Source organism: Amblyomma americanum, chromosome 11, assembly GCF_052857255.1.
Source record: "Amblyomma americanum isolate KBUSLIRL-KWMA chromosome 11, ASM5285725v1, whole genome shotgun sequence".
In the NCBI taxonomy this organism is placed as follows: Eukaryota; Metazoa; Arthropoda; class Arachnida; order Ixodida; family Ixodidae; genus Amblyomma; species Amblyomma americanum.
In genome coordinates, this window is record NC_135507.1 from 17,019,414 (window position 1) to 17,033,336 (window position 13,923).

Sequence of the window (13,923 nt, forward strand, 5' to 3'; positions counted from 1 at the left end):
TAATGTTACTGATTCTTGCTAATACCACAGCGAAATTTTCAAAGGATACTGAATAAATGTTCAGACCACCACTGAAAAGGAGCATAAAAATGGTTTCTTGCTTTGGATTCATGCAGTCTACATTCTAGCATGTGGGGTCTCAGATCCCTTTTCAATATTGGTAGAGGGCCTAAGCGCCTTCGAGACCCCCCGACTTATAGCACTGATAATAGCACCCTGTGTTTGTCAGCACCGGCTCAGCGCAGTGGCGATTTTTTGTGACGATCTGTCGGTCTTCATTGCTTGGTCAGCCGCGCCTCTTTCTACGTGCTTCTCCATCGGCTATTTTCCTGAACAATGTTTCAACGCAGGAGTCGTTCTACGTTCTCCTCGTAGAAGCATAGTTTTCAACACCTGTTAGTAATAAGCCCATTTTGAACCACACCTGCCTGAAAAAATGGCACACAGCGGGCAGAACATGCCATTTTGATGTTTTCGGCATTAAGGCGCTATGTCCACGTTTGTGGACGTGCCACTTTGAACAACCACCGCAATATTTTTCCTCCGTCGATGACAGTGAAAATTAGTGCACTGTTTCTACAATAACCTATTTACACATTACGAATGGTAAATTATCGTTCCCGACCACTTGGAAATAGCATGCAAAAATAAAAGCTATTCACTCATCTTGCCAAAAAACGCCATGATGCCCATCTTTTCTTATTTTTTTAAAACGCATTTCGCTGTAGCTGCAAGAGATGGTGCCACAAACTTGACAGGGAGTGCCAAAATGACAAGAGCGCAGAATTCAGAGTTGGAAATTGGCCTTGTATATGAAAATATAAGCAGGCTTAAGTCGCGTCCACATATGTGGACACAGAGCCTGAAGGGGGCATACATGTAGAATCTCGGTGATACGAATCTCATAGGGTTGCGAGGAAGTTCGTATCCGAAATTTTGTATCAACCAAACGAACACACATTTTGCGCAGAAGCATGAAAAATGCATTCACACAAATCTGCATACAGCTGACGGAATTTATTCACTGCTGTGCAGCCACAGCTCACTGTGCATACCGCGCAATCAGCGATCTCGACTTTGGCAATGCACGGGCCAAGCACCGCCGCTCACTGCGTGTGGTGCATGCCGCGCGATTAGCGGTCGCGACGTTGTGGATGTGCGGGCAGCGGTTTGTGCTCGAGGGTGCGGTTGTGGCTCGCACGTTCGTATCATCCGTAGAGGCGAGGGAGAGAGTTCGGAGCTTCTAAAATTCCACACATCGTACACAATGCAGTCTGGCCGGGGGAATTTCGCAAATTCGTATCATCGCGAAATTCGTATCAACCGGGTTTGTATCACCGAGATTCTGCTGTAGCCCTGAATACTTCCGTGGAATCTACAGCGTTGGCCTTAATTACTTAGTGTGGCAAAGCGGAGGTGGAAATCCCCCACCAAGTTTGGGGGAGAAGTGTGAGAGGGAATAGAGAGGAGAGGCGATCCTCTTGCAGCTGTAGATTCCACGGCTATGTGGCTAAAAGAAAAAAAAACAACAGCTCTTACTGAGTAATGCGCTAAGCTGGTAAGCTGAGCTGTAGTTTTTAGTGCGCTAGCACTTATAGTGGCCATTCCCCGCATTTAGGGGGTCTGTGTTTATCAGTTCGTTTGACGCCTGCTTTGTGGCAGGCTGCTCACCTGACCAAAAGGTGGTGGGCAACCCATGCACCACGTCAGGTGACAGCTCAATTAGTCACGAGAGGCTGCTCGGGAAGAGCAACCTAGGTAGCAACCCAACCAAAGCAACCCAAATCCCCCGATGGCAGCACCTGCCATAGAAGGGCAGCTGCACATTGCTCGACCACTGCACCACTGCACCAGGAGTGGTACGAGGACTCCCAGGGACCTATGAATGTCAAGGAGAGATTGACCAATTCTGCATTTATGGACATTAATCCGTTATCACTATCCAAACAACTGCGATTCGTGAGCACTGAATCCGAACACCGGAACCGGAGTGAGAACCGAACTGCTAGTGCACCTAATTCACATCTGGCCTAACTACACAAATTGACCTTTTTTTTTTAAATTCCACACACAGTTGCATGTCACTAGAAAAACAGTAAGACAGGAATATGACAGGGAGGCACTCAAAGCAATGAAACACCACTTGGAATACCAATGGCACATTAGTACTGTGTGGCTGTGTTGATAACTTCTGTGAAGCACAGGCACAAGAGTGGTTGCCATCTTAGTTTTTCTGGCAGCCGCATACCAAGACTCGTGGCATACCCGACACAGAATATATGGCTACCATCACCATTGTTACCATCATATAGCAGAATGTTCACCCATCTCTAGTAGCTCGATGAATCTCTCTTTAACCCACTGGCTTTTTCACTCTCAAATGTCATGTGAAAATGGCATGTTGCAACAGGCTCTGTTTAAACAGTCATTTGTGTGCACTGCTTACCTTTTTTGTACAAAAGAAGTCGAAGTATGCATTGCCTGCAGTGTTTGCAAAGCCAAAGTAAATTGTCAGAGTGAAGGCATGGTAGTGCCATCTGTCACCAAGAGGTCGAACTTTAGGAAAACCCTTTGTGGCTACCACTTCCTCACTGCTAGACTGTTGCCACTGTTTCGTCCTCACATAAATTGATTTTTCTTATTTTGCAAATTAACACATATTTATTTCTTACAAGTCCAGCACTGCGCTCTGCATGCTATAAAGAATACTGCACTTGTTTCCCTCACCAAATTAAAATTTAGAGTGTGGGTTATCATCACATGATATTCACTTGCATTGGCATTAGTTTCACAGTAACCTAGGTCAACCTGCCCTTTGTGCCTTTAAAAATAAAATCATCTTCACAATCACTGTTACAAGGTATTGTGCTTTATACTTTTCCAACCTAATTGATCAACTGTCAAGTTGTGCAGAGTGTCTGCTGAATCACTGTGCTGCAGTATATTTTCTTCTTGGCTTAGTTTCCAAATTTGGCTGCAGGTACTATATAATACTTGCACATAAAAAAAAAATGTGCACTTAAATATGAAGGAGAATTAAACTGAAAAATTATTTGTTGTTTCCGCTAGTTGATTGCAACCACAGTGGCGGCAAGACATAGCAAAGCCATCACTGTGTTCAGTGCAACAGTGAATGCCAAGAGGAATTGCTTTACTGTGTAAAGGCAGTTGTTGTCCGTAATGACGCATGCTGGTGCTTATTTACAGGCTGCCAGATTGTGCTGACCAAGGACTTGGAAGGCTTGGTGGTGACGCTTCCAATGGCGACTCGCAACTTCTATGTCGACGGCCATGTACCTCAGCCGCATTAGGTGTATGACCATGTATAATGCAGCCACTTCACTGCACAGAGCTGATCGTAAATAATTCCTTTCAGTAATCTTTTTATTGCCATTTCTACAAATACAAGCGGGCAGCAAACACGATATCCTTCTTGATGAGCTTGACAGCTGAAATAGAAAAGAACAAGGCTGCATTATCTTTACAGATAAATATTGCGGACTGCATGCAGGCAACAATGCTTTTGTTGAATACCGTACATAGTCGTGTAAGGGCCGCACCCCCAACTTGGCAGCCGGTGATTAGAAAAAAGAAATATGTCAGCTAAATGAATTGCTTCATGTGTACATAATTTTACTCGCGTGGTACAATCCGCTGAGAAATTATAGACAATAACTGCCTGCGATACTCGGTACGACCACGGGTGGATTATCCAGTATGCTAGACTCCCATGAACACACAGTGCCCGGCACTGCTAACTCGTCTTATGCGCTCGCCGTTTGTACCAGTAAGGACGAAACTTATGCTGCAGAAAAGCCTGAATGGGGAGCACCCACTCTAGCAGCACGTTTCCTCACGGCAATGCACCGGCTGCCAGTGCACCACTCGCCTGGTGTGCTTCAGATCGAACCCGCAGGGAAAGTGCTTTGAACCTAGTCACAGTTTGCCATAAAAGGTCTAACCTTGTTACCAGTTTACCACCACATAATAGCCCCTTCACATGCCATGAACAGATAATTGATTTCTGCCAGGCCTTCAACAGCCAAGCACACAGAAAAGCAGACAAGGCGAGGCCACCTCACACCGATGACCACGGGTCGCACACGTGGAGCGCCGCTTCCAAACCGTCGGCCAAAGCATGATCAGTGCCAGTTGGGCGATCACAACTTAGAAACGCGTGATGTTTACCACTGATCTCGCAACCTGTTTTAATTTGCACCGGTTGTGGGGTGTGCGTCCTGTCATCGATACATTTAATGCATTACGGATTCGCCGAGGCTGCGCTAATTCGTCATTGAAATGTGAATCACATCATAAACGGGGGATGTGTAATCAAAGCTGCGCTGTAGTAAAAAAATATTACCGAAAAAAGGGTCTCATATAGAGCCTACACCAAGTCGAAACAGTGAGAAAAAAAAAAAAGTGCGGCCCTAGCACAAGTGTGTATACACACACATATATATTTGGAAGCATCAGTCGGTGGAATTGAGCACTGTCTGCCATTTCATACCATATTCTGTGAAAAGCAATGATTGCTTTAGTAATTAGTGTGAGTGAGTGATATGGCTTGAAATGGCAGAACAGTGCTCATGGGTTGATGGAAAACAGAACTATACTCAGAAGGCGTACAAAAACTCATCTTGTCGGCGTGGTGGTGTGGTCGATTGCGTTTAGTGGGCGACTCTGTCTTTGCCGTGGCGGCATTTGGTCAATCCCAGCCGCCTTGGACCACTCCAGAGAGCACCATGGGGAACTTGCATGCAGCCAGCAATCCGATTTCGAACTTTTTTGTAGGGATTCCACTGGGAACCGAAGCTCGATGTCTTAAATGCAAGGCAGTCCTGAAGACCCCGACAAGTACGACAACAACCCTAGCAACACATTTAAGGAGACACCTAGACATGCACAAGGACTACCAAGAGAAGTGGAACGCACGCGAAAAGCCATCCAAGCTCAAGGGGGCAAGCAAGGCAAGTGGTCAACAGCCAAACATAGCTGACAGTTTCAAGCCGAAAATGAAGGCGTCGGCCCCAAATGCCCAACAGATGACAAAAATGATAGCTCGCTTCGTAGCTCGTGGTATCCACCTCTACAACATTGTCGAAGAACTGGGTTTCCTCGACATGATGAAGTTTGCTATGCCGGATTATGCCGTGCCGTCTCGGACAACGCTCTCGAGAGCCATTATTCCGGACCTCTACGCATCAAGCAAGAGAAGGTGAAAAAAAAGCTTAGGGCCATTGCTTCAATCACAACTGATGGTTGGACATCAAGGGCAAATGACAGCTATGTTTATGTAACTTTTCACGTCATGGACAATGACTTCGTGCAACTCGTGCATGCATTGGCTTGCATGGAGATGACAGACTCCCACACTGCAGAAAACCTGGAGCTATTTATCGCAGGTGTCATCGAGGGGTGGAAACTTACAAGCCTTGATACTGTGCCAATCTTCGTTGTTACAGATAATGGACAGAACTTTACTTCTGCAGTAGCGCGGTCGTCCTGGAGTGGTGTGCAGTGTTTCGGACACACCCTTCAGTTGTGTGTCAGTGACGCCAAAAGAGAAGTGTCAGAGTTTTTGCAGCTCTGTGCTAAGGCCAGAGCGATTGTGACTAGATACAAACGGAGTGCCAAGGCCCTAGGACGGCTTCAGGAAATTCAGAGAAAAACATGCAGCTGGATCCTGTCGAGGTTATACAAGACGTCCCGACGCGATGGAACAGTGAGTACGCCATGATGGCCAGGCTCGTGAAGCTCCGTACTGTCATCACTGTAGAACTTTCAGAATCCGACGCAGTTCCAAACTTCAACGCGAGTGGAAGCTTATGAATGCAGCACTGCAAGTCTTGAAGCCACTTGACCATGCCACAACTGAACTGTATGGGGACAGATATCCCACGCTGACACAAGTCATACCCCTGTTGCTGTGTTCCGAGGTGGTTCTAGCTGTACATGTTTCCGAAGGTGGTGACGCAGCATTGCTTGCCTCAAGCCTTTTGCGTAGCATCAAGATGAGGTTCCCTGATATCAAGATGTCACGCCTTCCTGCATTGGCCATGTTTGTCGATCCTAGATACAAAGACGTCTGTTATGGTGAACGACCCGCAAAGCAATGGGCGTTCACTCTATTCACAACGGCAGCAGAAGAGATTGTGACAGTTGATCAACATGGTACAGCAACAAGTGAGAACAGCACCTGCTCTGCAGACCCATCATGGGACCCTGTGTGGAGTGCTTTTACACACTTCAGTTCACGTGCACAGCATCAGTCAAGCCGTACTATCTCGGATGAAGTTGCTATGTATTTGAAAGCCCCCCTTCTTTTCCAGTCCGAAGACCCCCTTGTGTGGTGGAAAAGCAAGGGCAGCCACCTTTACCCAACCCTGGTTGCAACTGCCCGTAGGTATCTTTCAATACCAGCCACCCAGACAAGAAGTGAAAGGCTTTTTTCGACTGCGGGAGCCGTTGTAAGCTGCAGAAGGGAGCACCTCAAACCCCAGCATGTGGATCAGCTAGTGTTTCTGCACGAAAATTTGTAGGTTTTCGTAAATAATCAAGTTGTTTATTTTCCTTGAATAAATCCCAGACCTTAGCCCTCTGCCATTTTTTTTCTTTACTTACTGCTATTTGAAGTATTCGCTTCGAAATTATTCGAGAATTACTATTCGCTTCGAACCAAGAAAGCACTATTTACACAAGCCTAGTACCTGGACTACCACCTTTTAACCCATTCGCACACGGCAGCGCATGGCCGGTCCTCTCATACTGCCCATTTTTGGCGCTCCGAGCTGAGGGGCTCTTCGCTCGCGTTCCTGCTTCAAGCTGTTACAGTAAAAACGAAAACTCAGATCACGAAAAAACCAACTCCTTTATTCGACCTGGAGTCTCGAGTTCCGTCTGCATTAGCATTGAGTTTTACAGGCTTTTCTTTGTGTGAAAAAGCTTAAAGCACTCGGGCATGTGTAGCGCGACTCCACACTTCTCACGCTCCCACCGGCTCTCACTTTTTTTTCTTTTTCACTTTGCGCACTTGGCATTGCCTTGAGGGACTTTGTTAAACTGGATTTGGCGTGATCTGTCGTGGAAAATGAGCCCGCTCGGCTGCTTCCAAACGCATGGGAGATGGGCCGGCTGTCTCGACTTCTCGTCTGCGGTAGCCGAGAGCTGCGGTTTCTTCAATGATTTATTCGGCAAGGCGGATTTTCCATTCAGCATAGCTTCCTTTTTTCCCTGCATTTCTTTGTTTTTAGAACGAAAGCGTTGTACACTGCTATGTCAAGAATATAAAAGAATATCTTCTTTTATCCTTTGGCGTACCGCCACATGATGGAAAATGATGCCAGCTGCTGCTGACCTTAATGGTCCACGCCTCCCATTCCCTTGTTACTGTGTTTACACCATTGTAAGTCGATCTATTTTTCAAAATTTGAAAATCCGAAGTGGGGGGGTCGACTTAAAATCGAAACCAAAGCATCGCACCACAAATAAAGGCGAGACACACGAGGTATCAGGCACGCTACAGTGTGGTTGCATTTTTGCATTTTTACTGCGCGGCTCCGTCGCATCGCTCTTGTGCTGGCTTTGAGCAGCTGTTATGTCAACGCACAGAACCGGCATCCTCACCGCACACGAGGCAGGCTGTTGGTAAGCAGCAAACCAGCACCAGCCCACTCCCCACACGCAGCCGCAGATTGCACCTGCTAATAAGCTGCGGCGGTCGGATAACGCATGCACGTTCTACACTTAATAGGCGTCCAAGGTTTTTTTTTTGTTTACTTTCAACCGCACACTCGGCGCTCAAGGGAGCATTGATAGTTGATGGAGGGGCCGCTGTTCCAATCGCGGCGGCCCCCCCCACTCGGAACCGGAGCAGTGCTGGGGAGTGTCAATAGCCAACGGAAGAGCCGACGCCGCTCACGCGTAGTTCCTCTTTGGCTCTGACGCATTCGACTGCTGCCGACCGTGTTTCACAAGTTTTTAATGTAGTGCTTTGTCATTCGTCATTTGTGCTCCAGGTCCGGTAAGCGACCAGGGCTTGTTCACGGCTACATTCAAGACGGCTGTCATTCTTCACGGCGAAGAAACGAAATGTGCGCCGGCCGCAAATTCGACGTTCGCAACGGGTGATACAGGCGTGGCAGCTGCAGCGAGGCAAAATTTTCAGCTGTTCCATGAATTGTCGTGATGTGCTCATTTGCGAAGTGCAGGATTGCGCTGCACGACGATGTTAGAACGACGAGCTGTGGGACCGCAGCAGCGATGACGACAGCAGCACTAGTGAGGACGACAGTGCAAATGTGGACGAGTAGTCCAGTGACTAATACATTTTCGTTTTAGAATGTGCCCATGGGCGCTTCCGCGTGCGGCAGCTGATTGCGGTTGGCGATAAGCGGAGGCCGCAGGATAGTGCTATCGCGTTCTATTATTAAATGCCAAGCGTAAGCGACCTCCAAGTTTTTTTCTCAGAAATGTGAAGAGGGGGTCGACTTACATTTGTGTAAATACAGTATATTTCACTATAAATCTAGGTTTTAGCACAGGCTCGTTACCTTTGTGCTGTCTCTTTCCGGTGTCAGTGATTTCTGCCGCACTGTTGCAAGTTGAAATCACTGTGACAGGTTTGCTGTCCTGCCATTGAAGTGCCATGATTCCATGGGAAAACATGGTCTCACACTGACCTTCAGGCGCAATCCTTTGAACTCTTTCTGCATGTTTTTCCTGTTCAGTTGTACCGTTCCCACAGCGGTGGAGCCAGCATTTATGATCGCCAAGAAAAGTTTGGGTGCCACACTGCCAGCACTGCAAAAAGAGGTCAAAAAATGAAACAATAAAACAGAAGCAAAAAAAAACAAACTCGCAGGTCGTCACGCCCAGCTTGGCGATTTGGGTCACATACGCCTCACACTCCTTGCTGAAGCTGAAGACAATCACAGGAACACAGTCGCGCTCCATGATCATCTTGACAATCTTGTAGCAGTTGGACTCTCCTGCGGATAGGGCAAGATACCGAAAGTGATGACAGAAATATATAACAAAGCAGTTGCATACACAGCCCGATTAAAGAAAAAAAATAAAAGTCTCACTGACACGAGGCAAGTTTGGAAAACAACAAAGTGCCCTTGCAAAAAAATAGCTGGGTGGAGGCTTATCATTGCCAGGGTAGTCAAACTAAGGACGCCGGCGCAGAGAGATGAGCAGCATGTGCCCTCCAGACGGTGCTCTTTCCTCTGCACCGCATTCACACCGGCTGCCGACATTACTGCTACCATAGCCAGAACACGGGCATCCAGATTAAAAAAGAAAGTGTGCCTGTAAAAAGAAAAGAAACTGCAGAGGGAGGGGACTGTTTGTGACAGCCCAGCAAACAATCCTGATCTCCGCCATGGGAGCAGAACCGGAAGCTGCGTTGTTGCAAGGCCGATCGAAGGTATGATGCGTGCATAAGTCGCCCTTACTTCGAAAAGGATTTCACTGCCCGTCTGAATGTCACTTTCGTCAGAAGTGAAAATGATTCCAAGAAGTAACTTTAATCAAGGCACAAGTACAGTGTTCCACAGTGATGTCCCGAGATTTTTTACTGCATAAGTAGTGAGATGTATTAGGCGAGAATGCCAGCGTGTGTCTCTGTGTGGCCGCCGAGTGAAGCCTCCTGCACCTGTGGAGCCGAGCAAGCGAACCAGCCCCACCACCCCAATGAGAAGCGAGGGAAAGTCTGCACTGGTGGAAGTGGAGAGGCGTGTGCAGCAACAGCCCCAAGCAAGTGGCCAGTGCAGAGAGCTGGAAAGCGACGCCGAAAGCAAGCGCATGTCAGCGAGTGTGCTTCACTGACTGGTTCAACACGGCCCACAAAAGTAAAGCAAATTGTGCATAATGCATTAAGTGTAAAAGCATGAAAAAATTATTAGCGAGCCATGAAAGCCATCAAAGTAAACGAAAATTATCTGGAACAACTTTCAAGCAATTGGCTGCAACAAAAAGAAAAAGCATCAAATAGAAAACAGTCATCCTAAATGCGCAATCTGCTTGAGCAGTTCATCAGATCAGACCATTTGAGCCTCTGTCAATTTTTTGCATAATTTTTTTACACACTTCCCAGCCTGTAAAGTGTACTTTTTGAAGTGGTTTACCATTATGCAATACACTCTAAAAGTCAGACAGGCTATTGCCATCGGTCACACCTCCCGAGACTCCATCAGTCTGCAGGTACAAACAAATAACATTAGTAACTACTGGAACCGGAAATGTTATTCCCTGGAAACGTTATGTCCCACCATAACATTCCTGATACTGCTTACCCAGAATGTGCCCATACCACAATATTTTAATTACTTCTCTTCAAGACTGCCTGCGACTGGAATGACTATAATTTAAAGAAGTAGTGGCAGTTGCCAACCCTCCGTTGTCAAAATCCGTCATTGAGAAAGTGCCTCCATCAATATAAACCATTGCCCATTACTGTAAATAATGCCTAAAATTTCTTTTTTCTTAAACAAGTAAAGACCCTGCAGGAATAAAAAATTGGAGGGGACACTTAAGTTCCGCCTTAAGGGTATGGCGCAATAGCGTGAAAGGGTTAATGCCCATATACGCATAATTGGTCATTCTCTCTACTTAACGTTCATAGATTCCTGGGAGTTGTCTGTCACACCACTCCTCGTGCAGTGGTTAAGCGATGCGCCATTGCCTTGCGATGGCAGGTGTTGCCACTGATGAAGCTTGTGTGACCCAGATTGCTCCTCCCGAGCAACCTCTCGCAACCAATCATTAATTTACCGGCCACTTGCCACAGCGGTCAGTTTGATTACAATCCAGTGAGCAGATTGTGATGACACCAAAAAGTCACGTGACCTAGGTGGCCCGACTATATTGCTTCTCCCGGGATTTTATGCTCACGATGTCGACGCCGGATTTTCTGCAGAATAAAAGCCTTAGCGCTGTCGTGTAAAAAAAAAAACAAATTAAATAAGCCAATGAGGAGATGTGGGCACCTTTGAATCCCCCCTTGCACCCCTTGAGCGCAGAGTCTCGCTTGGCAGCGTCTCCCGCATTCTGGAGGACAGCCATCGCTTCATTAAACTTGTACTCCTTGAAGTTGCCCTGAAAAGAGAGATGAGAATGCTAAAATTGTCGAAATGGTAAAACCAACACAAGGCGGCAAGTCGACAGAGTTCGTACCACAGATAAACACTGCAAGGAAAGAAAAAGCTACTCACAGTCTCATCCACAACCAGGTATAGACCGCTGGCGCCAGCTGGAAAAATGTAGTGCTGCAGGGGCACTGGACGATATTCCGTGTACACCACGTTGCATGGCTACAGGAGAAATGAGAAAGAAAAGAACCATGACGAAAAAGAACTCCATGCTCCAGAATTCCACTCTGCAGCACTACACACAACTACGTACTGCCAATCGAAACAGCAGGCTTTCCTGCACTGTCCCCACAAGCTTGATCCTATACAATCGAGTGCATTCAACTTGTACATAGTTGATGCTGCCCGGCCCGCTAAAAGTAATGGCTGGCGTGACTACGCCAACCATAAAGAGAGATTTGGCGTTACCTTTCTTGACACACAACAAAAACAGAGTACAATGCTTTAAACTTTGACACAGTCCTGACATCATGATATAATCTTAATGCCAAAATGGCAAAAAAACATAGCAACCTTACACTATTTAGCCGATACCTGAGAGGCTACACCACCATTTGCTTCTAAACATTGCTCATGGAGTCCTGCTCAGTCTTGATGTATCGAGTTTAAATCAGGTAGCGGAAGAATTTTTAAATCCATTTTCTCAAAAACAAATGCATGTTCTGCTGCTTGACAAACATCAACACAGCCAGGCAGACTCACATAACCGATTTTCACTGAAAACAAATGTTGGATGCAGTTGTCTCTCAATTCATTGAACCGACACGTTGATATAATCAACACACCACACGCTTTGTGTTAAAAAGGCTTCCCTTTATTGTAGCTCCTCGCTATTTGAATGTATTTTCGATCAACTTCAGGTTCAAACTATCAAGTGCCAACTGCACTCTCACAAGCACCAACCATAAGGTGTCCAAATTATCTTGCTCCCATAGTAGCACAGATACTCAAACTCAAAGTGACACAAGGATTGCCTTCATTCTTTGACACGTTTCCGGTTCATACGCTCAAAATTGTGAACATTAAAAATGTCCCTACAGTTGCACTATATTTCTCCCGGTTAATATGTTCCCGGATAACATAATTTCCCGGCTACTATGCTTAAAACTTCGACAAAATGTGGTTGTATAATACGTTTGTTGACCAACCGCACATGTGCAAACATACAAGTGGGCCGAACGTTAGGGTACGCGACATGAAGAGCTGAAATGCAGCGGCAGTCACCTGCCATGGTAGCTTCTCTGCAGTGCCCAACTGCAAGGAGGTGAAGCACCACCACCACCACCATGGAGAAGAACAATAACAACAAAAATAATAAAAACGCAGCACAAGCATTCGAGAGAGGCGTTTTTGCGGAGACGAGACGTGAAGAGGAGAAATGCTGAGGTTTCTTCGCGGTGCGTAACTGCAAGGGGGCGAAGCATCTACGAACTACAGTGATGCACTTACATGTGAGCAGGCCAGGTCTGGGGAACGCACCTTAAAAAGAAATGCTGCGAAAGTAAGCTGCCATGACGGCTTTCCCATAGTACTTAGGTTCAAAGGGGGCGAAGCATCCAAAAATGACGAAGAAGAGATTTTGGTTTCTTTCGTCATTACTGTCGACGGACAGGAAGCGTTATGAAGTTCCTTGCTTGCTCAAGACAGCGCAAAGGCCGATTTAATTCTGCGAGCACTAGAGAAGGATCTGCCCAGATCTTGTACCAATAACTGCTAATTGACATTTTAGGAAGTGAAATTGTCAATAAATGTCCTTGTACCTCCTTCAACAGTTACAGTTTTCAAAATTAGGTGGTGGATCATATGTCTTTTCTCTAAATTTTTGTAAAAACGCATCAACAGGATTTTACTGTAATGAAAACTGACAGCCACGTCTACATGAAAGCATATTTCGGAACCTCAGCATAACCGACACCAATCTCACCTGATTGTGCAAGTGGCAGATCCACTCAGCGAACTGTCTCGAATTGGGGATGGTAGCCGAAAGGAAAATGTAACGCACGTTGTGTGGAAGCAGGATGATGGTCTCCTCCCAAACGACGCCTCGCTCTGCACAAGCGACACATGAACACACAGGGTAACCTCTTCAAAGCCCACACAGAGTCACCACAGCACTTATAAGCTACACACAAGCATTTGATTATTAACGTCACTTCTGTCTTCCATTCCGTAATTTTAAACTACACAACACAGGGGCATTCCGAACTTGGGGATTAAGTGGTGTCACACAGACACATGAGACAGCCGAAACAGTTGTCTGCAAAAAAGGTCATGTGATTTGTTTTTCAAGAATGCACATATGTGTCTGTGAGTGTACCACTGAAACTCTATTTCCCCTGCTCTCATTATACTATTTAGATACTGTCACCGAACCATGCTACTTTTGACTTACCATTGTTTGTCATTTAGTGGATCTCATCGAAAATGACCCACCCTACTTCACGCATAATCTCCGACCCCCTGTACAGCATACTTCTCAAGATCTGCAAGTCAAGAAAGAAAGACACTATGAGAAGGCTGTTAGCTAAAACAGTGAAATATGAAAATGCAATACAGTAGAACCCCGTTGTTGCACTGTACCAGGCTGCTGTGTTTTTGTCAGCCAGTCCCGTTCTAGCTACCACAGAAACCACCATGGCATTCTGCAGCTTACAGTGCAATGCTTCACATCGACACACTGGGTGGTGTCAATTTTACTATGACTGTTGGGGAAGTTCCATCAAGAAAACTGGCAATATAACTGCTGACACGTCATTTGTTGTCTTTCCAG

The 13,923-nt window shown here is 46.3% G+C and overlaps 2 protein-coding genes across 2 annotated transcripts; one reads left to right on the forward strand and one right to left on the reverse strand.

Moving 5' to 3' along the window:
- Positions 1-3,197: 3,197 nt before the first annotated feature.
- On the reverse strand, positions 3,198-13,813 carry LOC144110947 (exosome RNA helicase MTR4-like). Its single transcript, XM_077644019.1, has 8 exons — positions 13,708-13,813; positions 13,546-13,636; positions 13,078-13,202; positions 11,217-11,315; positions 10,992-11,100; positions 8,900-8,990; positions 8,682-8,802; positions 3,198-3,449 (listed from the first exon to the last, which is right to left on the reverse strand). Exons 2-8 carry the CDS (start codon positions 13,556-13,558, stop codon positions 3,198-3,200), a joined length of 810 nt encoding a protein of 269 aa, XP_077500145.1. The 5' UTR covers positions 13,559-13,636; positions 13,708-13,813.
- On the forward strand, positions 3,447-7,307 carry LOC144111050 (zinc finger BED domain-containing protein 4-like). The gene is given in 3 exon segments (XM_077644159.1): positions 3,447-5,665; positions 5,668-5,794; positions 5,797-7,307. Coding segments are annotated over 3 exon segments (1,227 nt in total). The 5' UTR covers positions 3,447-5,311; the 3' UTR covers positions 6,543-7,307.
- Positions 13,814-13,923: the final 110 nt, after the last annotated feature.

Bases quoted from the DNA above. Each gene is read 5' to 3' on its own strand.
- LOC144110947 (XM_077644019.1), bottom strand. The intron at 11,101-11,216 runs GTGAGTAGCTTT...CTCTCTTTTCAG, and splicing joins ACCTGGTTGTGGATGAGACT to GGCAACTTCAAGGAGTACAA. The intron at 8,803-8,899 runs GTATGTGACCCA...CTCTTTTTGCAG, and splicing joins TTCAGCAAGGAGTGTGAGGC to TGCTGGCAGTGTGGCACCCA.